This window comes from Octopus bimaculoides, chromosome 3, assembly GCF_001194135.2.
Source record: "Octopus bimaculoides isolate UCB-OBI-ISO-001 chromosome 3, ASM119413v2, whole genome shotgun sequence".
In the NCBI taxonomy this organism is placed as follows: domain Eukaryota; kingdom Metazoa; phylum Mollusca; class Cephalopoda; order Octopoda; family Octopodidae; genus Octopus; species Octopus bimaculoides.
This window is the reverse complement of record NC_068983.1, coordinates 29,189,899-29,212,477: the sequence shown is the minus strand read 5'-3', so window position 1 is coordinate 29,212,477 and position 22,579 is coordinate 29,189,899. Positions and strand designations below refer to the sequence as shown.

The following is a 22,579-nucleotide window of genomic DNA, read 5'->3' as shown; positions in this document are numbered from 1 at the left end:
AACTCAAAATAATTCTTTTACTTTTTTTTTTAATAATATATTAATTTTACATTTTAAAACTTTAATGAAATTTTTGTTGGAAGCTACTTAAAAAAAAAAAAAAAAAATTTTAAACTAACTTATGTACAAGTAAGTAAACTTCCGATATATTTTAATTCATTTTATGAAATTTAAATGAAACAGTTTGAAGACTTTAGTTGTTATATCTTCTTCTCTTATTTGAGAAACCTGCAACATTAGAATCAACTCCAGCTTTCCGTTTTGAATGCTTATTACCAAGTAGATTGAGAAAAGTTTCATAATCAGTGTCCAGACGTAAACACCTGTTTGACTTATCTGCAACACCTTGATTGGGAACTGCAGATGAAAGACAAATGTTAGACGATTTCTCTCTGTTGCAATAATAGTACTTTTTACGTTTCCACCTATCTAAAGAATCTGGTGTAGAAGGAGTCTGTAAAACTTTTGTTGGTAAATTTAATGATGTGGAGACACTGTTTCTATGAGAAGCATCTTCCTCACCAGAAACAGCATTAGATTTTGGTTGTGAAATGACACTACTAGTTTCATGCACACCGTTGTTCTGTCTTTTGACTGGAGTTCTTTTAAGAGTTCCTGAAGTTGCAACGAATCTTTGTGACTCATGTGACATACTATTTATGCAAGATTTGTTTTGAGTAACAATACTTACATTTTCAATCACTTTGGATTCATTGAAGTTATTTAACTGTTTATTTTCTGGAGTAACTACAGACTTTTCAGGAGTTTTTAAACAATGAGGGGCTTGTTTTGTAGGCGTTTTAAATATGCTACTCTCGCTTTTCTCAAGTGCTAACTTATTTGATTTTAATTGTTTATCACCACTACAGTGAGCTGTAGATACTGATGATGATGTTGATGATTGCATTGATGTTTTTTCTGGAGTTGTAAAAAGAGCTTGTTTAACAAGTGGCTTGTCTAAAGAACGTTTTCGGATTACTGGGCTTCTACTAAAAGGAAAAGCTTCACTTTTGGGATTTGGTGTATAGTTTGATGTAATAGAAGTGTTGTCAAATTTGGGAGTACTAGGTGACGGGAACCCCATAAGTTGAGAGAGAGCAAATGTATTGGGTTGATCCAGTGGTGATTGGCTGCTTGCATTGTTTTCTGTGAAAGAAGAAGTAGTAGTAGTCAATTTGGCATAGCGGTCATGGCGCCCAGCAATACGGTCAGCCAGTCCCATATACTTTGCAAAATTTCTGGATTGTAAGCGATTTCGACTTAAGCCATAGAAACCTTTTCGGATCAAAACTTTTGTTTTGTGGTTACACTCTGAACTTGATAGTTCTGAAATAGAAAAAAAAAATAATAATAATATATTCTGCTAATAGGCAAAATAAGGGCTGAAATTTCAGTGGGAAAGGGGACCAGTTGATTGGATTGACACCAGTGCTCAACTGGTACTTAGCATTCTTGAAAGGATGAAGGAATAATAATAATCCTTTCTACTATAGGCACAAGGCCTAAAGGTTTGAGCTGATTACATCGACCCCCAAAGAGAATGAAAGGTAAAGTCAACATTGGTGGAATTTGAACACAGAATGTGAATGTGGACAAAATACCACTAAGCATTTTGCTGGGTGTGCTAACGATTTTATGTCAGCTTACCACCTTAATAATAATAATAATAATCTTTTCTACTCTAGGCACAAGACCTGAAATTTTTGGAGGAGGGGGGCCAGTCAATTTGATCAAGCCCAGTACACAGCTAGTACTTAATTTATCGACCCCAAAAAGATGAAAGGCAAAGTCGACCTTGGCAGAATTTGAGCTCAGAACATAAAGACAGATGAAATGCTGCTAAGCATTTTGCTGGCATTTTAATGTTTATAATAATAATAACAATAAAAAATACAAAAACATTATATTAACCATTTCATAGGTAAATCACTTTTGGAAATCCTAATTTATACAAAAATAAAACGGAGACTAAAACAAAACAAATGGTTTACTAAGTAGTGATTTACATATGACAGGAATTATAACTCAGCCTCTTGCTTACAATCATCTGATGATAATGTTTGCTGCTTCCTTCAGTGACGAAGCAGAGAACATCTGCTTACAGACATGAACTGAATGCCTTAACTGAATTTAAGCTTCTAAAGTTCTAAACTGATGTGAAGTCAACTTATGGTTTCATCATTTTGATTATAAAACAAGTGCTGAAGCTGGGTCAATTGCACTAGGCCAAGAAACCATTATTAAAGATATGACTGAATTCTGAAGTGAAAGTGGTCCTAAAGTTTGAACTTACAATCAGTGGTTCAAAAATATAGTAATCTAAGATGTGTCACAACATTTAATTTCAAAATAATATTCTGAAAATCTCTAACGTAATCCATTCTTATAGCTGTGTAGAATACAATCTATAAGGAGCTATGTTTTTACGATGGCTGAATTGCCGGCGAAATGCTTTGCGGTATTTCATCTGTCTTTACGTTCTGAGTTCAAATTCCGCCAAGGTCAACTTTGCCTTTCATCTTTTTGGGGTCAATAAATTAAGTACTAGCTGTGTACTGGGCTTGATCTAATCGACTGGCCCCCTCCCCTCAAAATTTCAGGCCTTGTGCCTAGAGTAGAAAAGATTATTATTATTAACAACTTCAGATGTGGTGCATCTGAAGTTGTTAAGAACCCAGTTCAATCCAAGAATGAGTAAGTTCTACAATGAAAGGCATTCCAACTATGACTATCTCACCCTTTTAATTTCTACCAGACATTATTATGTATCTAAAACTAGGCTATCTAATGTGTCCTTCCTTTAGCAATGAGGGAATCGCTTAATTGCCATGAGATATTATTACTCTAGAATCAGAGTAAAGTTAGTGTAAACATGTTTAGTGCGTGTAGCATTGAAATGCTCAGCGAAACATTACTTTCAGGTTTGTGGCATGGCATGGGAGATAACTTTGTTACATCAACTGAAGTATTTAATGAGTTCTTAAGTAAATGCACAACAATGTACACTGGTCTAAAGAGAATTTAAAGAATAAATCATTTCAAGTCGGGGATCTTGTTCAAAACGGGGGCACCAGTATTTTCTTAATGAAACACTTTGAAACTTTGGACACTGGTAGAATGTGTCATATAAAACATCTTTTTCTCTTAGTCTTCTTAACAAAAAAACATACATCACAAGTTATTTCATGTTAAAGTTGTCGTATTTCTGTAATTTCAACCAATGACTGACGTCCATTCAGCCGTAAAAATTAAGTGCTGACTACGTAAACAAACGATTCGCAGCGGTGATAAAATTATTATTTCCTTGTCAAAAAATGGCTGAAGCATATTGGCAGTAGCTAATAAACCTTTCTATAATAGGCACAAGGCATGGTTTTTGAGGGAAGGAGCAAGTCGGTTAAGGTTAGGGTTAGGGAAAACGAACACACGTGTGTTGCCTCTGAAAAATGTCAGAAGTAATGGAGATTAAATACGCTTTACACCGCTTAAAGTGCCAAAGGAGTAAGTATAAACAGCTGAATACTTGTCAGTGATTGGTTGAAATTATCGAAATAAGACAACTTTTTACATGAAATAAATCCGAATACAAAAATTTTTTTCTGTTCTATCACACAAAATAGATAAGTATACGAAGTTTGAAAGTCTTTCGGTACCAAAAACACTACATAAAACATAAATGAAAACTGGTGCCCCCGTTTTGAACAAGATCCCAAGTCGGTAACTGGAAGTAAATCTCTGTTAAAGACATCCAAAGTGCCATGTGATAGTGGTGTTAAACTGGGCAACAGGGTAAGTAAACATATAGTCCATGACAGGATTTGAACTCAGAAAGCTTAAGAGTCAAAACATTTGTTCCAAAGGTACCCCACCAAAAGCTGTAAGAATTCAGTCACTCCACAGCCTTCGACTGGTTCTTTATCAACCTTGGAAGGAGGAAAGGCAAAGTTGACCAAGGCAAGATTTGAACTCGTAGCTGAATAATTACCACAACGGATTTCTCATGAAGAATATTTATGGAAATCAAAATCTAAACAAAAAATTCACAAAACAAATAAATAAGTGATGTACTTACTTGAGCTTTCTATCTCTTTCAAGGGTGACTCTTCAATTACAAGTCTAGAAGACTTTGGTTCCAAAGGTAAATTGTGGTCAGTGTTTGATTGACCTTTTGCCAATACTTCAAGTGGCTCTGTCAGTCTGCTCTGCAGTAGGTGCCAACGCCGCATTACCTGGGACACCTGTTTATGTGCAGGAGTCTCGGCAACAACTGTTTTTCTCCTTTTGCTTTTCACTGAATCTTTGTGATGTCTATGCCTCCGATGAGCATGGGACTTCTCTCTCTCTGTCACAGCAAACGAACGGTGTCTCTCTAACTTCCTGCTATCACTTGTGAAGAGGCTACGCCTGGCCCTAACAGTGTCTTTAGTACTACTAGCAGCACCAGTCCTTTTCTTATCCGAAGAACTAGATTTCGATTTAGAAAGACGTTTCTTTACTGCCTGTGCATTAGATTTCTTACCGACAATGATCTGCCGATTGAGTCTTTCCCCAAGACCTGGCAACACCTGCTTGGTTTTAGATTTCTTGGTTTGTGTTTGCAGGACTGCATTGGGTAAAAACTCTCTCAGAGATTCATCGACAGTAAAGCTACTCACAGAAGGACAAAGCGTTGAAGGTGCATCTGACTCGGGTGACATAACATCAGCCAGGACACTGGGCACTGGCTGCATCAGTTCATCATATATATTAGCTACAACCTGTGGCATTGAGTGGCTGTAATTCTTGAGTAACACGTCTCTGAGAAAGAAAGGCAATAAAGTGAGATCTGAAATGAAAGACAATGTTCGTAACATTGTAACTACATCTTCTACGCAGGATTCCGTAGAGTGAGCATCGTCTTTTGTGTCAAGAGTTTCAGTTTTATCAGATACTAATTGAAGGCACTGAATTTCCATTCGAAGAATAATCTGAAGTTTATATTCTTGTATTTTGGTCTCTTTCTCTAATTCGGGATTTTTGTATTTATGACGCAGATCAGAACAAGAAACATACAAGTGTTCCACCAAAAATTTCTTGGTTTCTGTTTCTGGATTGTCTGTATTGTGAGGTTTTATATAATTAAGGACTACATTTACAACTTGATAGATCTGCTTCCAAGGATCCAATTTCTCTTGGAGGGATGTTGCATAAGACTGATTAACAAAGTCAATTAGATCGTTATTATTAGTAATACACTTAACAAGTGTGTTAACTTCATTAAGAATCTGCTTGGAATCTTCATTCTGTTGCATACACGAAACTGGTTCTTCACTTTCAGCTTTACTTAACTCTTCAGCAACTGCCATGCTTTTGTAGAGAATCATTTCTGCTCGAGTTGGACCAAGAGTAAAACTACGGAGTTTTTTCAGGAGACAAGGTTTCAGATTGTCAGCCTTCTGAGAAAAGCTTTCAGTTGCTTGGTTTGTATCAGGTTTTGAGGGTTTTTCATCAACTAATAATCCCTTGTCTACCAATCTAGAAGGGCTGTTAGCTTTACGATATAACTGTTTCAGTTTCTTCAACAATTCTATTTCCTTTGTATGGAGCTGTTTTTTACAGAATAATTTAGACATTTTTGTCATTTCAGGATTTTCTGCATTAGGAATTGTCCATTTGTTTAAAATAGAAGAATCAAATACAGTATGAGAAGACAGTGCTTCTGGTAAGGTTTTATCTGTGAGAAAAAAAAAAAAAAAAAAAAAAAAAAATATTTGAGCAATATTGAACGATAAAAAAAAAAAATCTAAGCTCTACTTTCCATGTTATCATGTGTTGTATAGTTATGCAAATTTAGACATTTGCATGGTTTAGGCAAGTGTTATCTGATAGTTGTCGTTACAGTAACTATTCATTAGAAGGGATTAATAGAAGCAGATCAATTAAAGGAGAGTTGATATAGTAACAGAAACCAATTAATGATTGATGAATAGGACTAACTTATTATTGTTAAATTAAGTAAGTTGAATTGAATACAAGTTTTAACAGTTCTCAGTAGCAATCAACAGTTGTCAGGGGTTCGTTAACCTAGAGATCTATTAAAATCTTTTTCACTTCTGTCTTTCCCCACTCTCTCATACATAACAATATCATGTGCAGACAAGATAACAATACCATGTGGAAACAAGGAGAAATTGAAGCGGAAACTTAATTTACCTGATTGATCCTTGGTGAAATGTTTAGAATGTATTATCTTGGTGGAATATTGCTGTAAAACAGAATCTAGTTTGTCAAAATCACAAGCACTAGAAATTTCTGAATTAGAACAATGTCCATAAACTGGAAAAACAGGGAAAAGCTCTTTCAGTTGTCTATTGAGGCCCATTGGAAGAATTGTCACAGCAGCAAGATTGATAGTGATAGGTTCTAGGACACCTATATAGGGTGCAGCTTCCTCATCGATTTTAAGTTGTACCATCTGAAATTCAACAAGAAGGAATTAAGTAAGATGTGACTCTAAGTGTAAACGTGTGTTTATATAAAATATTTTCACTTTTTTATGCAATGTCACACATTCATGGTATATTTCTGAAATCGCACAAATAACAAAAAGAATCCAATAACAGGTAAACCAATAAATGTCCCTTGGTTTGGATTGTTTCAAGGTCACAGAAAGGGGATTACACTTTCAGGTCTCTGGTTAGGCTAAATTTCAATGTGGAATTGACATTTCCACTCACTATTTATCCCATGTGGACTCTAGGTCCTTCTGCTGGTTCATTAGGCAATGGCAGAATATTTACCATTCTTGACTTCTACAGTACAAGCTTTCTTGCTGTGACATTTGTGATACATTTTCTGTGAAAATGTGATTTTCATTCTTTTATTCTTTTACTTGTTTCAGTCATTTGGCTGCGGCTATGCTGGAGCACCGCCTTTTTAGTCGAGCAAATCAACCCCAGGACTTATTCTTTGTAAGCCTAGTACTTATTCTATCGGTCTCTTTTTGCCGAACCGTTAAATTACAGGGACGTAAACACACCAGCATCGGTTGTCAAGCGATGTTGGGGGGACAAACACACACATATAAATATATACAACGGGCTTCTTTCAGTTGGTTGTCACTTGATATACAGTGTAGTAATATGTTTTCAATTCCATTTTGAAATGAACTAGAATCAAGATTAGAAGAATTATATAAACCTTATAAATTAAATTCAGTTTCTGTTTTCTTTTTTAAATTTTTTTTGAGAATTTCCACAAGCAATTGAGTTAACTGAAGATTAAATAGTAGCTTCAGTTAGTAAGCTTCGTACCTACGAAAGTAAGAGAAAATGAATTAATTCCCCTTAATAAGAAACATTGAATGATGTCCCTTGTTCTTGCTCACTCAGGAATGCAACAACTGGGAATGGTTTATTTTAAAGACTGTATTAAACAGGCGGCAGCGGCAACGGCAAGTACAGACATCTATATATCACTATGTATATTAATTTCTATTAGTGTTGTATTTTATAGTAACTGAGCTAATTTATGAAGTTATCCTCATTATTCTGGTGATGCTGTTTTTCAAGGAGAAATCAACTACATGGACGTTTATTGGAAGAATCAGAACAAATATAGGCGGGTTTATATTGGGGTTCAAATTATGAAATAACTGTTAATATGGACAAAGTTAGTAAAATACTTGTTCAGATGTGTAATGTTAGAGTGCATGAACGCTGGAACAGATGAGATGAGAAAGAAACTATGTATCGGAATCAGCTGTAGTATGTAAGGAAGAAGAATGTATTGGCATGGACATGTAGTAGGAAGGATGACAACTGAGCAAAGAGGTGTCAGGCAATCCAGGTAGGAGCTTGAGATGGAGTGGCAAAAGATGACCTCAGGATGTCAAACCTTGTGAATAAGATGACAAGGAATTGCAACAGGTAACAAGAGACCTGGCTGGATAAGACCTGTCCAACCCATGCAAGCATAGGAAATCAGGTGATGATGATGATGATGAAAAACAAACAAAAAAATATACAAAACATACACATACTACATCAATCCACAGGAAGAAGTAGTCACTATGAAATGAGAGTTAAAAAAAAAGGGTACAACATAATTGACAGAGAAAAGAATCTATGGAAGTTAGATATAAATGGTTGTGTTGGTTATACCTGAAAGTGAACGAGTTAATAGAAATAATAAATAAGGCGGCGAGCTGGCAGATTATATTGATCCCAGTGTGTAACTGGTACTTATTTAATCGACCCCCAAAGGATGGAAGGCAAACTTGACCTCAGCGGAATTTGAACTCAGAACGTAGCGGCAGATGAAATACTGCTAAGTATTTCGCCCGCCATGCTAATGTTTCTGCCAGCTCGCTACCTTGTACACAGAATTAATATTGACAAACTTCAGGGTCATGAGCTATAAGCAAAGAATAAATATTATTATTATGATGCCATACCAAATGTAAATTGGTTTTAGTCAAACTGAGGAGTAAATTCTGGAACATGGCTATTTTTGAGGATGCTCTTTCTTTGATGTTTTTCTTTGATGAAGTTCCTTTGTGTACTGTTCTTAGAGATTGCTTAATGTGAGTAGAACTGGTTGGATATGAGGTTGAATGTTCTGGAAGTGGTGTACAGAAAAACACATGATCGGAGCAGTTGTTGAGATCAGAAGTTTCGAGATAACCATATATTTCCATTTGTAATGATAATGGATGTTGTGTAGATCGAGTTAAAAACTTATTTTTAGAAGTGGAAGCTGAAGAATTGGATGGCAGTTTCTCAGGATTTTCAACGACAAATTCAAAAGGAGACATTATTTTATCTAAGCTGTGTTTGCCCATGAAAGACACAAGATTTTTGTTGACACCACAATCATGATCTGTTGAGTTATTTCTACTGCAAAAAAAAAAAAAAAAAAAAAAAAGGTTTTATAGGAATAATAAATTAAGAATTCAAAAGAAAAAAAATCCTACTCAAACATTTCAGATTAGATAAAATATATAGATTTACGGAGATGTACTTGCATAGCAAGTGACCTGATCTGAGATCATGTGCTGGAACGAAAACAATTGCAGCGTGGAAGGTGTTTATAAGCCATTTGAAATAATACACAAAAGCCGTCAGATTCACTTCAACATTTAAATTTAATTTGTCAAAATATTTTCGTCGCTTTGAGACCGCGACCTGTTCACTGACAAAATTGTGCTGCATCACTTATATAGAATCAACTATATAAGGCTGTTATGAAAGTATGGACTGGTAATCTGGTAATATTGGACAATCTTCCTTCCTACTTACTATAAGCCAGAACTTTCTGAATAGTATATCAAGTGAAAAATTACCTTGAATTCTTTTAATAGTACAGCCTACCTTATGGTGAGCCATGTCTCATGCAACTAATTTCTCGGAAAAGGTTGCCCAGGTCTGTTATAAGCCATAGCAGCGAGCTCATTATTATCCTCAATGCAGTCCAGAACTAATTCATATTCTAATCTTTTCTATTTCCATCTTGTTTCACCCAGAAGAAAGAAAAGCATTCAGACCTTGTTAATTATTGTGCTATCATCCTTACAAATCTTGAAAACTTTTTCTTTTGAAGTCACTAACAGTCTATTCAAAGATACTAAAATTAATTGGTAATCTACAAAACAAAATGATTGAAATACATACTCTTACTCTTACTTGTTTCAGTCTTTTGACTGTGGCCATGCTGGAGCACCGCTTTTAGTCGAGCAAACCGACCCCAGGACTTATTCTTTCGAAGCCTAGTACTTATTCTATCGATCTCTTTTGCCGAACCGCTAAGTTACGGGGACATAAACACACCAACATCGGTTGTCAAGCGATGATAGGGGGGACAAACACACACATACATATATATATATATATATACATATATACGACGGGCTTCTTTCAGTTTCCGTCTACCAAATCCACTCACAAGGCTTTGGTCGGCCCGAGGCTATAGTAGAAGACACTTGCCCAAGATGCCACGCAGTGGGACTGAACCCGGGACCATGTGGTTGATAAGCTAGCTACTTACCACACAGCCACTCCTAACAAAAGCCTTTGACAAAACATCACATAAAAGCATCCAGGTCAGACCTTTTCCTAAAGCACATGCCCAAAACTAACCACATGGATCCAAAATAACTACACAAGCTGGACCATATCTTCTTGTGCATCAATCTGTTCATTTTCCATCTCACCCTTCATCAATAACCATAAACCAATACAAATATATGCAGATGACACACTCCCATTCTTCAGACATTTTATCTGTAGCAGAGATCTATCATACCTGTGAAATCTCCATTACGTCTGCCACCTAACAGCTCATATTGCAATAATGTTTAATGACATCAAAAACATATCTAAATCACATTAGTCATTGTGCTAGAAGAAAATTCAACTAAAAACAATCTCTGTCACTAAAATAAGGCAACATCACTAACAAAAAGAACTTTTATCAAGAAAATTTCAAAGGATTATAATTTTTCAAATCACTCTATTCTTTAAAGGTCCAACGTATTTTGATATTTGCAATTACATTTCAATTGGTTTGATCTCATCATAATCAGTTATATTCCTGACTGGATTCAAACTAGGAACCTTTATTTCTAAAGTACATGGAACACACTTTAACCTTTCATCATCTGATACAAGATCACCTCCTCAAAGATTCTTTGTCTTGCAAGTTACTTGGTGATCCCCACCAGTGCTGTAAAGTGGTTGATATTCGGAAGGGCATTCGACCATACAAACCATGCCAAAACAGACGCAGAGGTCTAGTGCAGTCTTGTCTAGTCAGCTTCTGTGACACTGACCAACCCATGCCAGCATGGAAGGCAGACGTATGATGATGATGATGGATCAGTACTCTGGTGGTTGATGCCATTCTTACTTTTAGTTTAGAAATAAAGGTTTCTAGTTCAAATCGAGCCTGGTACTAATGAAACACCTGATAATGTGTGTGGAGGTGGTTGATCTTTGTCCTTTGACAAAGAGGATTCATTTGTTGGACCAACTGAATAACCTGCTCTTGAATTAATGTGTAAGTGGGCAAGCAGTCATATCATAGATATATGTACCCTTAATGTAATTCTCAGAACCAGTATGACACAAAACAGGACAAAATCAAACTATTTGAATTACAAGTACAAGTCACTTGATGGGCTACATAGCCGTTTGGCAAAACACACTGATGAAATAAGTACTAGGCTTACAAAGAATAAATCCTGGGGTCGATTTCTTCGACGAAAGACGGTGCTCCAGCATGGACGCAGCCACACGACCGAAACAAGTAAAACAATAGAAAAAAACTATGCCATTTTAACTCTGAGCAACGCCGGGTATCTTTGCTAGTATATAATACAACCATACCACATTGGATCAAGATATCTTAATACTATTAACTTTCTCTTGAAAGAAAACCTCTTTTATAGTGTTTAATTTATTGTAGCAGATTCAAAATTTGAAAATCTGAAGAAGACTGTCTTTAAAAAAGTCATAAAGAAGAGATGGGCTTAAAATTCCATGTTAAAACAAATAAGTGCTCAGAAGTGTTTATAAAAACTTAAAGAAGTGTTAAGAAATAAGATTAACTGATCGTTCAATTTCGAAGAGACACTGATTTGTAAGGAATAAAATAAAATAAGCTTTATTCGCTGCCAGAAAAAAAAAAAAAAATCACTATAATGCTGAATAGAGAACTAAGTATTAAAAAAAAAAGGGGAAATAACTTTGAATGACTTTATCAACAGAAATGTAGCTTTCGGCTTTGCTTGATGGAATACTAGCAATATTGACTTCATGTAGTGAATTGATTTTTCTTGTTACATAAAACTATGGTGAAACTAAAATACATGAAAGCTGAATCAAGGAATTTTTTTTTACATTTGTAGAAAGTAATATAATTTCATTAAAATCTGTGATTGAAGGTGCTGGGCTATAGTTTAAAATCTCATTTCAAATCTTGTTACAATTATATGCATGATGTATTAGTTTGCTTGCCTCTATTTGTATAAACAGAATTAAAAAAAACAACACTTAAATGATAGTTTAGAAAGATAAATTAGAAAACAATTCTAGCCTGCAAGTCAAACAAATTAAATAAATAAATACACTGAAGTATAATTATTCATAGAATAGCTTACTTACATTAAAGTTTCCTTAAAAGAGTTGTTAGAAGGTACAAGTAGCAGAGAGCACAAATCTTGAACTCGTTCATCTGAAAGACAGCAAGAAAGACGAAAGTGATAAAGTTTAAAGCTTCAGAATTTAATAGTTTTATACAATAGGAGTAATGATCTCAAGTTCAGATTCATGACCTCCACATCAGACAGTGGTTGTGGAGAGAACATGCTGAGGTCTTCATCCAGTAGTGGACTGAACACAGGCAATCAAATCAAATTGAATCTAATAAAAGTAATGAAATTTAATGCCTTCTCTTTCAACATCAATTATCGTTAATGCATAGCAAATAGCTGTTTGTTTATTACCCCTTTTGTTACCGTATTTCTGTCTGTGTTTCAATTTTTTAAATAATGAAGAATTTAGTAAAATAACTCTCATTATTGAGATAGTGTTTGGAACATGAATTATTAGGAAATTTTGATGAAAGGTTTTAATTTAGATCGCTTTAAAATAGGAAGTTTGTATGATAGAGACAGGTAAATAAATGAAAAGGCATTACATTATTAATAATGGCAAGAAATATATTGATAATGGGACACAAATTTAATATTAAAGCTAATATGTTATCACATCATCATCATTTAATGTCCATTGTTCATGCTGGCAAGCTGCAACAGACTCCAGTCTGACTTGGCTTGGTTTCTATGGCTGGATGCTTTTACGTGGTGCCACACAGACGTTTTTACATGACAACACACAAGTGGTTTTACGTAACACCATCATCAATGCTCTACACCAGGGGTTTTCAAACTTTTTGACTTGCGGACCCCTTTATATTTCAGGCTTTACCTTAGGGACCCCCTTATAAACGCTTATGAAATTTATACATAGATATTTGCTTAAAATAACATATATTTTTACATTTATTTAACAGTATTTAACAAATAGGTTTATTGTCAATTAAAAGATTTCGATTAAAAAACATATATAAAATCAAATTGCCCATAAAAAGTATTTGCTGTCTACGGACCCCCTGTGGTCCGCGGACCACAGTTTGAAAACCCCTGCTCTACACCACCAGATGGAATGATCTTAACACTTCTGCTGCAGAGTATGAGTTTTCTTGAGTACAGCAAGGCACCAGACACCTTGGTCCTTTGACATCTCGCCTGACCACAGTTCATGGAAATACTGGTTTCAAATTTTTTGGCCAGCAATTTTGGGAGGAGGAGTTCAGTTGATTATATTAACAGTTCAACTGGTATTTATTTCCTTGGCCCCAAAGAATGAAAGGCAAAGTTTACCTCTGCAGAATTTGAACTCAGAAAGTAAAGACAGACAAAATGCCACTGAATCTGCCAGCTCGCTATCTTAAAAGTTTGTGGAAATAATGATTGCTAAACATTGGTCCAAGCTCAGGCATTTTATGGAAGAGTACAGTTGATTATAATGACTCCAGCAAGATTTGAACTTAGAATGTAAAGAGATGTAAGGCATTTAATCTACTGTTTCTTCCACTAACCACTTCAACATAATATAATGAAATAAAGTTCTAACAAAAGTACAACCTACAAATTTTGGAGGATGATCATTAACAGTGACACATGATGACTGGTAATAAAAGATGAGAGATGGTGCAAGATGTGATAGTAAGTGGCTTGAGAAGAGGAAGTGAAGAGGGGGGATGGTGAAAAGCATTAGATAAGAACAGTTCCTCATGCATAGGTGCCTTGATGGTGGTACAGGTAGAGTGATCGAGACAGTGGTGGAATATGCATATGTTCAATGCTATCTCTCATTGAATGGACAAGGTGCAATGAACAGGAGAGGGTGCCAGAGAGATGAGAAACGGACAAAGTGGAGAGGAGAAGCCCACTGCTATCTCTTACTACACAGGCAGCATGAAACAATAGATAAAAGCAAGATTTTTCTTCTCTCTGATTGACACATTCTGCCATCCACCCACCTTTTGCTAAGTAAATATTATCTTCCACTAAGTTATCCCCTTTCTTAACTAAAACTTTATTTTGTTAACTGTAGAAACAAAATACAAAAAGGAACAAGAATACTTTATCAACTGTGAAAGAAAATAAATGTAAAAACAAACAATAATATTTAAGTGAGAAGCTTACCTTTGTGATAAGTTAATCTAGCCTGAATGGAGCATATGCTACTTGGGTTGCAAATTTGGCTGGAATTGTTAACTGGTGTAACACTAGAGTTGTTTGGCTTGGAGATGAAATAGTCAAGTAAGCAGGTTACAGGAAGGACACATCTTGATGGTTGATCATAACATTTATTACCAATACTATCTGGAGAACGAGGGAGGTCATTGACTTTTGGTGTGTCTTCCTTGCCAACTGTATCACTCATACTCTGGAAACCTACAGGCTGTTCACTTGGTTTTGGATGTTCATTTTTTGTCAGAGAAGACTTTTCCTCAATCTGCCTTGTAACTGTGTGTACAGAGGACCAGTATGTTTTGCCAGTATTTACTAAGGCATCTAATGGTATAAGTTTTCCTCCTAGTTGAGTTAAAGCTTCAGATACAATATTGATTGAATCTACCATTTCGCTGGAGATCTAAAAAGATTAAGATATTTAAAAGAAATTGAACACTGCTGTTATTTATAACTTTCACATATACACATACCAAACTCTTAACCCCTTTGTTGCTATATTTCTTTTGAAATGCACTGCTGTTTTTGCCACTAACTTTGAAAATAACAAACTTTAGAGTTTGGAACATAAATTAACATGAAATTTTGAGGGAAGGTCCTAAAATCACATTAACCCTTTTGCATTTAAACCAAATATTGTACCTGTTTTATGTTCAAACCAACTAGATCTGATTCACAAGGCTATTCTAAAAATAAATAACCATATCATCAAAATCTCAAAGCTACAAGATAATGCATGATTAATTAAAAAAATAATATGAATAACTAAGCATCATATTTGACAGAGTGATCTGAAAGTTCAAGTTTGTATTATGGAACCAGAGGTGGTCTTGGATAAGGAGTTTACCGGACTACAATAAAGAGGGAAAAGTATTCAATCAGAAAAGTGTAAAAAGCAAAAAGAGAGAGAGAAAAAAAAGGTTTTCACTCTCCAATTATCGATTACTTTCATAAACAACTAAGTTGATTTGTTATTGGGCTTCTAGACTGAAAATAAGTGAGACGAACTAGTCTCACCTATTTTTTTCTAGATATAGTGTATCTTGGACTACTCTACTAAATACGCCCTTCTCCCTTTTTTAAAGAGGTTAAGTATGGATCTGAGAGTAACTTGGCTGCTATTTCTAGCTAGCCGAGTGACACGTATACGCCCCCTCTACCTACTTCAAGTTAGCCTTGTCACTCAATCAAGTGAAAGTCTAAAGAATTGAAAGTTATTAACAGTTGACAAATCAAATTCTAGTCAAGTACTCGTTTAAAAATTTGTTGTGCCTTAACAGAAACCGTTAACATTTGAAGTTATAATACATCCAGTTATTTTTTTAAAAGTGTGAGTTTGTGTGTGGGGGAGGTAGGTGGTAGAAAGAGGTCTCTGGTTGAGAATCAATATATTTCTCCCTATACATCATAATTGATACAAAACTTAAGATAAATGGTTTATGAAAAACAATAGTTGAGCATTTTAAGAGATTTTAATCCAGTCAGCACAAGGCCAGCAATTTAGGGTTAGAAGATACCATCGACCCCAGGACTTGAGTAGTACTTTATCTTATGAACTCCAGGGAAGAGGGATGAAGGGTAAAACTGACCACAGCGGAATTTGAACTGAGATTGTATAGAACCAGAAGAAAGCATTTAGGGGCCAAAGAAGTTAGGCTCTTCGTTTTCACCTGACCTGATAAGAATAGTAGACAAATCTACTGGAAATCAGATCCGACCATCTTGTAATGGTGTCAGGTATGATGTACACTGCCTTACAAAAATACTAATCCTGAAAAATAAGCGGAGGTTAAGTAGTTGGGGACCTTTAATTACAGGCCGGTAATTTTTCAGATTAACACACGCACGATCTTCACTAGGGTGTTAGGGTCAGGGTTAGTGTTTTAGGGTTTGGGTTAGGGAATTCCGCCCCTAACCGTAACTCTAAAACCCTAGTGAAGATCGTGCGGGTGTTAATCTGAAAAATTACCTACAGGCCTTCTCAATCAAGTGTGACTGAGGGTTAATCAGAAAAAATATATTTTACCAAAATAAGCTTTAATTACAGGTCTGTACGATCGGTTAATATCTAGATCCAGGGTCAACTTGGAGGAAAGTAGAAAAACAATAACAAACAACAATAATATTAATAATAATAATAATAATTTCTTGCCTTTTCCTCATGCTTTAACCAATCTTGGTCAACCCAATAAAGTGATAGGTTTCGATTAACTCGAAATTCTCTAAACAGAGCCGGAGGCATGAACGAGTCCAAAAACACTTCTGAATCAACAACAAGTTTAGCAGCAAAGTCTTTGAATTCCATTTTAGATGTCGGACATTTCTGGAAAAGAAAGACTAAGTTGTGTGGAGAAACCTCACTTGAAACAATGGCACTGTGTTTTCTGGAAGACCGAATACTACTCCTTCCGATCTTCCTGACGGGAGACGTGATGTCTGGACTTTCCCAATGGAAGTCGTAGACAGCATAGGATAAAGTCCTTTTCAAACATTCAGCTGCTGATGGACTGTTCGACTTCCTCCTTTCGGAAGAATGTCCACTGTTGACCTTGCTGTCAACAACTTTACTCCCTGATTGGGTCGGCGCGCTGGAACCATCATCTTCGAACTCTCTTTGTAATTCTTTTTCGAATTCTTCGAAATGTCTAAGTTTGAAGTCGTTGAATTTGTGATGTTCAGTCTTACCGGTGAGTTTTCCAGAGTCAAAAAATTTATAACCCCACTGGAGCGATGCCTGTTTCCGTTTCAAATACACGATCTGTTGACTCTGTTCCTTTAAGTTTTCGGCCGAACAGTCATTTGGATCGTTACACTGGTTACTATTACCGACCAAATGATTAACAGCACCGCTTAAACGACTGTTTAAATTTGAACTGATATCATTAGCAGAGCTTGAGGTGTCGTGATCTGAAATAACGTGAGGTTGAATCTGTGAAAACAGATAAGAAAGAATACGAAATGATGATACAGATATGGATTTCCATGAATATGATTTCGGTGGATGACAACAGCAGTTCTGAGATCCAGACTTCGGAGACGAAACCTCACTAAATTTATGACTGGAATTCTTCTGTTGACTTCTTTCACTATTGTTAGATGCAGGACGAATATTTTTCAGTGATTTATCAATAAGAAAAACCACTTGATATTTTTGACGGCGATCGATATACATTTCTACAGAAAATTAAACCAACACGAAGTTAAAGATTTCCTGTTTGTTTACACATCTTATTCATCAATATCCATTTTAAGTAATATGTTTTTTTATACAAGCACTAACTTACAAACAATTTTCAGTGAAAAAAGAAGACCAGTATTTCCAAGTTCAAGAGAGCAAAGTTCATAAATAAAATTTACATTTTTTTTTTTTACAAACTTCCCGCTGTTGAACAATACAAACGACAATCCCACAATACTTTGCGAAAAGTCAGAGACCAATTTTCAGCCGCTATAGTTTCGTATTTGCTCGGTGATAAATCAATCCATCGTAAAGTAGATTATATACATTTACAGTTTATTTTGACAACTGATAAATAATGCTTATAAGAATTATTCATTCGTAAAGAATACTTTCAGCATATTTGAGAGATGTTTCTGGTATTTATTAGGTCCATTTTAAAATTCGCCAGCTGATTTTTAATTGCTCATTGCCTTTGACTCTGGTTCTCAACTTAGTTCTATATGACTCGTGAGGTTCCATTTAAGATTTTGTTGTTAAAATATATATGAAATAAATTAGTTATACCGTATATACTCGGCTATAAGTCGCACATTTTTTTTTACCTGAAATTTTCACCTAAAGTTGTGGGTGTGACTTATAAGCGCATCCTATAAAAAAATCCTAAGATTTTTTCGGAAAGACTTCCGCCCTCGCCCCACCCGTCATTTTCTCCCAAATTTGTTTATTAAAAATTTTTTTTTGCCAAAAACTCGTTTTTGGATACGGAGATTCCGGAAAATTGCCAAAAATCGGTATTGTTAAATTACCCCCCTCCTCCCACCAAATTCTTCAATTTTGACTTTTTTCCCCAACACTAACCCGAACCCTAAAACCCTAACCCTAACCCTAAAACCTTAACCTTAACCCTAAAACCCTAACCCTAACCCCCTAACCCTGACCCTAAAATCCTAACCCTAATCCTAACCCTAACCCTAACCTTGTAAGTCTTATAGGCAAAGGCGTTTTATAGTCAAGTATATACGGTACTTCTACAAAGCACTTGATATTTTTAACAATTTTAAAAATAAAAATCCTTATAATATCTAATTATAAAAATACAATAAGAGTTTTTTTAATATCAAATCGCTATGAGGGGCCTTCTGAGTAAAATAGAAATCTTAGGGGTCCATAGACAAAAAATGGTAGAGAAACATCAGTCTATAGTAAACAAATTTGAGGTTGATTTTTAAACATGTTGCATTACATCTAATGTACATGACCTTTTATCTGTGACTAATTGGCAAAATTGGTAAGTTCAAATCCTGCTTGGTTTGGCTTCAATTTGCAGTCTTCTAATGTAAAAAGAAAAGTACTAGTCAGGTACTGAAGTAAATTAAAACAACTATGTTTCTCACTACTAACATTTTGAGCCTTGTTTGTGTCTAGGCCAGAAATCATTATTTTATATTCATAAATTCATTTAATTGGTATACTCCTCTGGATGGGTAATGTCAGTGTGCATATACATCAGAGTGTAAGTGATTTGAGAGGAAAACTGGGTATATGAGGCATCAGACGTGGTGTGCAAGAGAGAAGACTGCACTGGTGCAGTCATGTAATGCATATGAATGAAGACAGTTGCATCAAGAGGTGCTAATCTCTAATTGTGGAGAGGACATGTGGAAGGGCTTGATCCAGGAAGACATGGTATGAAGTGGTGAGAAAGGATCTACAGACAATGGGCCTTACATAGGGGATGACAGGGGACCGAGGCTCCTGGCAGTTTGCTGTATTTGAGAAGACACATCAAACTAAGTAAAAGCATGGTTGTCCTTGTACACAGACATATCTCCAGCATCCCTCTCCAGCTGAGTGTTCCTAATCTTGTAGGTGCTGGAGCCATGTAAGAAAACATCCATACTGGTGCCACATAAATGCATCTGTGCCAGTGCTGTGTAAAAGCACCCAGTACACTCTGTAAAGTGTTTGGTGTTAGAAGGGCATCCAATCATAGAAACCATTCCAAAACAGACAATCAGAGCCTGGGCAGCTCTTCAGCTGGCCAGTTTCTGTCAAACCATCCAAGCAATGTCAGCATGGAAAATGAACATTAAATAATGTTGATGATGATAATGACGATGATGGTGATGATGATAACACAAACAATTATTTGGAATATTATTCATAATTCCTCACTTTCTGCAGTGATATAGTGTGGGTTTGAGCTGTCCTGTGCATAACCAAATTGTCTACCTCTTTCCTTAAATATAGTATACCTTTGCCAACAGGATATAAAGTGGTAGCCCCTGTATTGTCTTTCATGTTATACACACCTCATTTTACACCACTGACTTTCTGAGTTCAAACCCTGCTAAGATTGATTTTAAGGTTGATTTAAGGTGGAGAGCTGACAGATGCCAAAAATGCTTAGTGGCATTTCATCTATCTTTGCATTCTGAGTTCAAATTCTGCTGAGGTTGACTTTGCTTTTCATCCTTTCTGGGTCAATAAAAATAAGTAAAAATAAATATTAGACTTAAAAATAAAAATAACTATATGAACACTAGGATCAATATAAATGACCCTTCCCCTGAACTTGCTGGCCTTGTGCCAAAATTTGAAACCACTGTTACAGGGTTATTGATTAATTCACCTACCCCTATCACCTAATAATTTCTGACTGTGTGCTAATGTGGGAAATCACTATTTCATAGAGATAGAGAGGTGAGGCCGTGGGTGTCTGGTTAAAGGGTTCACTTTGCAACCAATGTTGTTTCAGCTTTAATCCCTTTGTACTGCACCTTGGGTATGTGTTTTATTCAATAATCCTGGGCCAACACCCAAGAATGTTGTATTCTACAATAATCCTTGGTGAATTCAATAATACAAAACTGATAGGAAGCATATCACACATGTTTGTGTGTGCATGCGTGTGTGCATGCATGTATGTGTGTGCATGTATGTATGAGTGTGTGTGTGTGTGTGTGTGCATGTGTGTATGTGTGCATGTGTGTATGAGTGTTTGTCTCTTACTACTTGACAACCTATGTTGGCTTTGTTTATATTTCTATGACTTAACAGTTCAGCAAAGAGTCCAATATAATAAGTATTAAACTTAAAAATAAGTGGTGGAATTGACTTGATCAACTATATGCTCCAAGGCAGTGCCACAACATGGTTGTAGTCCAGTGACTGAAATGAGTAAAAAAGAATATAAAATAAAAAGGTTTATGAATAAAAGATTATATGTTTATTCTCACTGAGGCAACTTAACCTTTCATCTCTTTAGCATTTACTAAATTGATTATAATCCTCCTACCCAAATTTGTAACAAATCGGTATTTTATAGGCTTATATCTCAAATTGCACTGAGGTAATTTTTAATGTTCATCCCCCCAGGGGTAGCCCAATTGATTATACTCCTATAAAAATTTGTGGTATGTACAAATGTGAGAAATCTTTATTTATGCTCACATACATATCTTTTCCTTCTTCCTGTTGTGGAACTCTGAAGCAAATAAAACTCCCAAAACTGATCTTAAGTAGCAATTTATTTAATACAGCAATCAATCTAGTGGATTTCCTAAACCAATTTTCTATGCAAACCTTTCAAAGGAAGTAATGTTTGTTTCTTTCAGAAAGGGCAATTTCAGTTTTATATGAAAGGAGAGAAAAGAAAAATATCTCTTTTCTTTATCATTATTGATGTTATTTCTTCTCTTTGTAATTTTAATTACATTTAAGATAAATCAATGTATGTGTATATGTGTGTGTATACATACATACATACATACATACATACATACATACATACATACATACATATATATATTTTCCTGTATGGCACATATGATAAACACGGTTTCTTCATATTCAGAAGTATCCGTCACCTGGTAATTATCCCAACTGAGTTTGGGTGCAGATGTTGCTGTGAGATGGTGAGATGTAGACATGGCTTCATGACTAAGAAGTTTGTTTCCCAACCATTTCATCCTAGGGTTCAATCCCACTGCATAGCACTTTGGGAAAGTAACTTCTACTATACCACTAAACCAACCAAAGCCTTGTGAATGAATTTGATTGACAGAAACTGATAAAAGGCCCATCATACACACACATGTCCGTGTCCACACACACACACACACACACACACACACACACACACACATGCACACAAACACACATGCTTGCACACATATATTAGAAGGAAAAAGACAACAAAAACCAAGGCAGGACAAGTATCTTAAGTCATTTAGAATATTTAATTAGAGCAGGCGAATTTGATGTAATTAATTAATTAGTTAATTAATTCATTATTAGATGTCTTACAACTGTTTCTGGGATATCCCAAGGGCTAGGTAAGCATCTCCATACACTGTGTATTCCGTCATCAGAGACAAGGTGAGTATGTACGAAAGTTCTAGACAGGGAATTCACAGTTTATAAACAAATAAAGGATTAGATAGAAGAATAAAGATTAAAACAGTAGCTAGGTAAATACAGACAGAAGAATAAAGTTCACAGCTCATCTTCTTCCAGAGGGTATGGTGGTTGGTCCGTACTTCCATGAAGGTATAGACCCTTAAGGACTTACACCTTCATGGAAGTGCAAACTGTGAACATTATTGTCCTGTCTGTATTCTTCTGTCTATTGTTTTACTCTTTATTCTATCTACTATTTTATTCCTTTATAAACTGTGAATTCCCGGTCTAGAACTTTCATAAATACTCACCTTATCACTGATGACAGAATACCAGTGTATGGAGATGCTAACTTATCACTTGGGATATTCTAGAACCAGCTGTAAGACATCCAAGAATTAATTAATGAATTAATTGATTACTTCAAATTCAGCTACTCTAATTAAATATTGTAAATGACTTGAGATACTCATTCTACCTTATAATATATACCTGCTAATTTGGAAGCCTACTACAGATCCCTTTTGCCAGCCTCAGCTGTGAACTTGGAACCTAATGGATGACCACTTATAGCACTTACTCAGTGTACCTATTCATTTAGATCACCAGTGAACTAAACCCCTCATATTTTCATATTTGTGTATATGTATGTATATATATACATACATACATACATACATATATATATATATATATATATA

General features: G+C 35.5%; 1 protein-coding gene across 1 annotated transcript; it reads right to left on the bottom strand.

Moving 5' to 3' along the window:
• Nucleotides 1-12: 12 nt before the first annotated feature.
• LOC106876729 (uncharacterized) lies at nt 13-17,969 on the bottom strand. Its single transcript, XM_014925407.2, has 7 exons — nt 16,449-17,969; nt 14,249-14,699; nt 12,141-12,210; nt 8,435-8,876; nt 6,193-6,454; nt 4,073-5,713; nt 13-1,326 (listed from the first exon to the last, which is right to left on the bottom strand). The coding sequence occupies exons 1-7, from the start codon at nt 17,466-17,468 to the stop codon at nt 194-196; spliced, it is 5,019 nt and encodes a 1,672-aa protein (XP_014780893.1). The 5' UTR covers nt 17,469-17,969; the 3' UTR covers nt 13-193.
• Between the last annotated feature and the right edge of the window lie 4,610 nt (nt 17,970-22,579).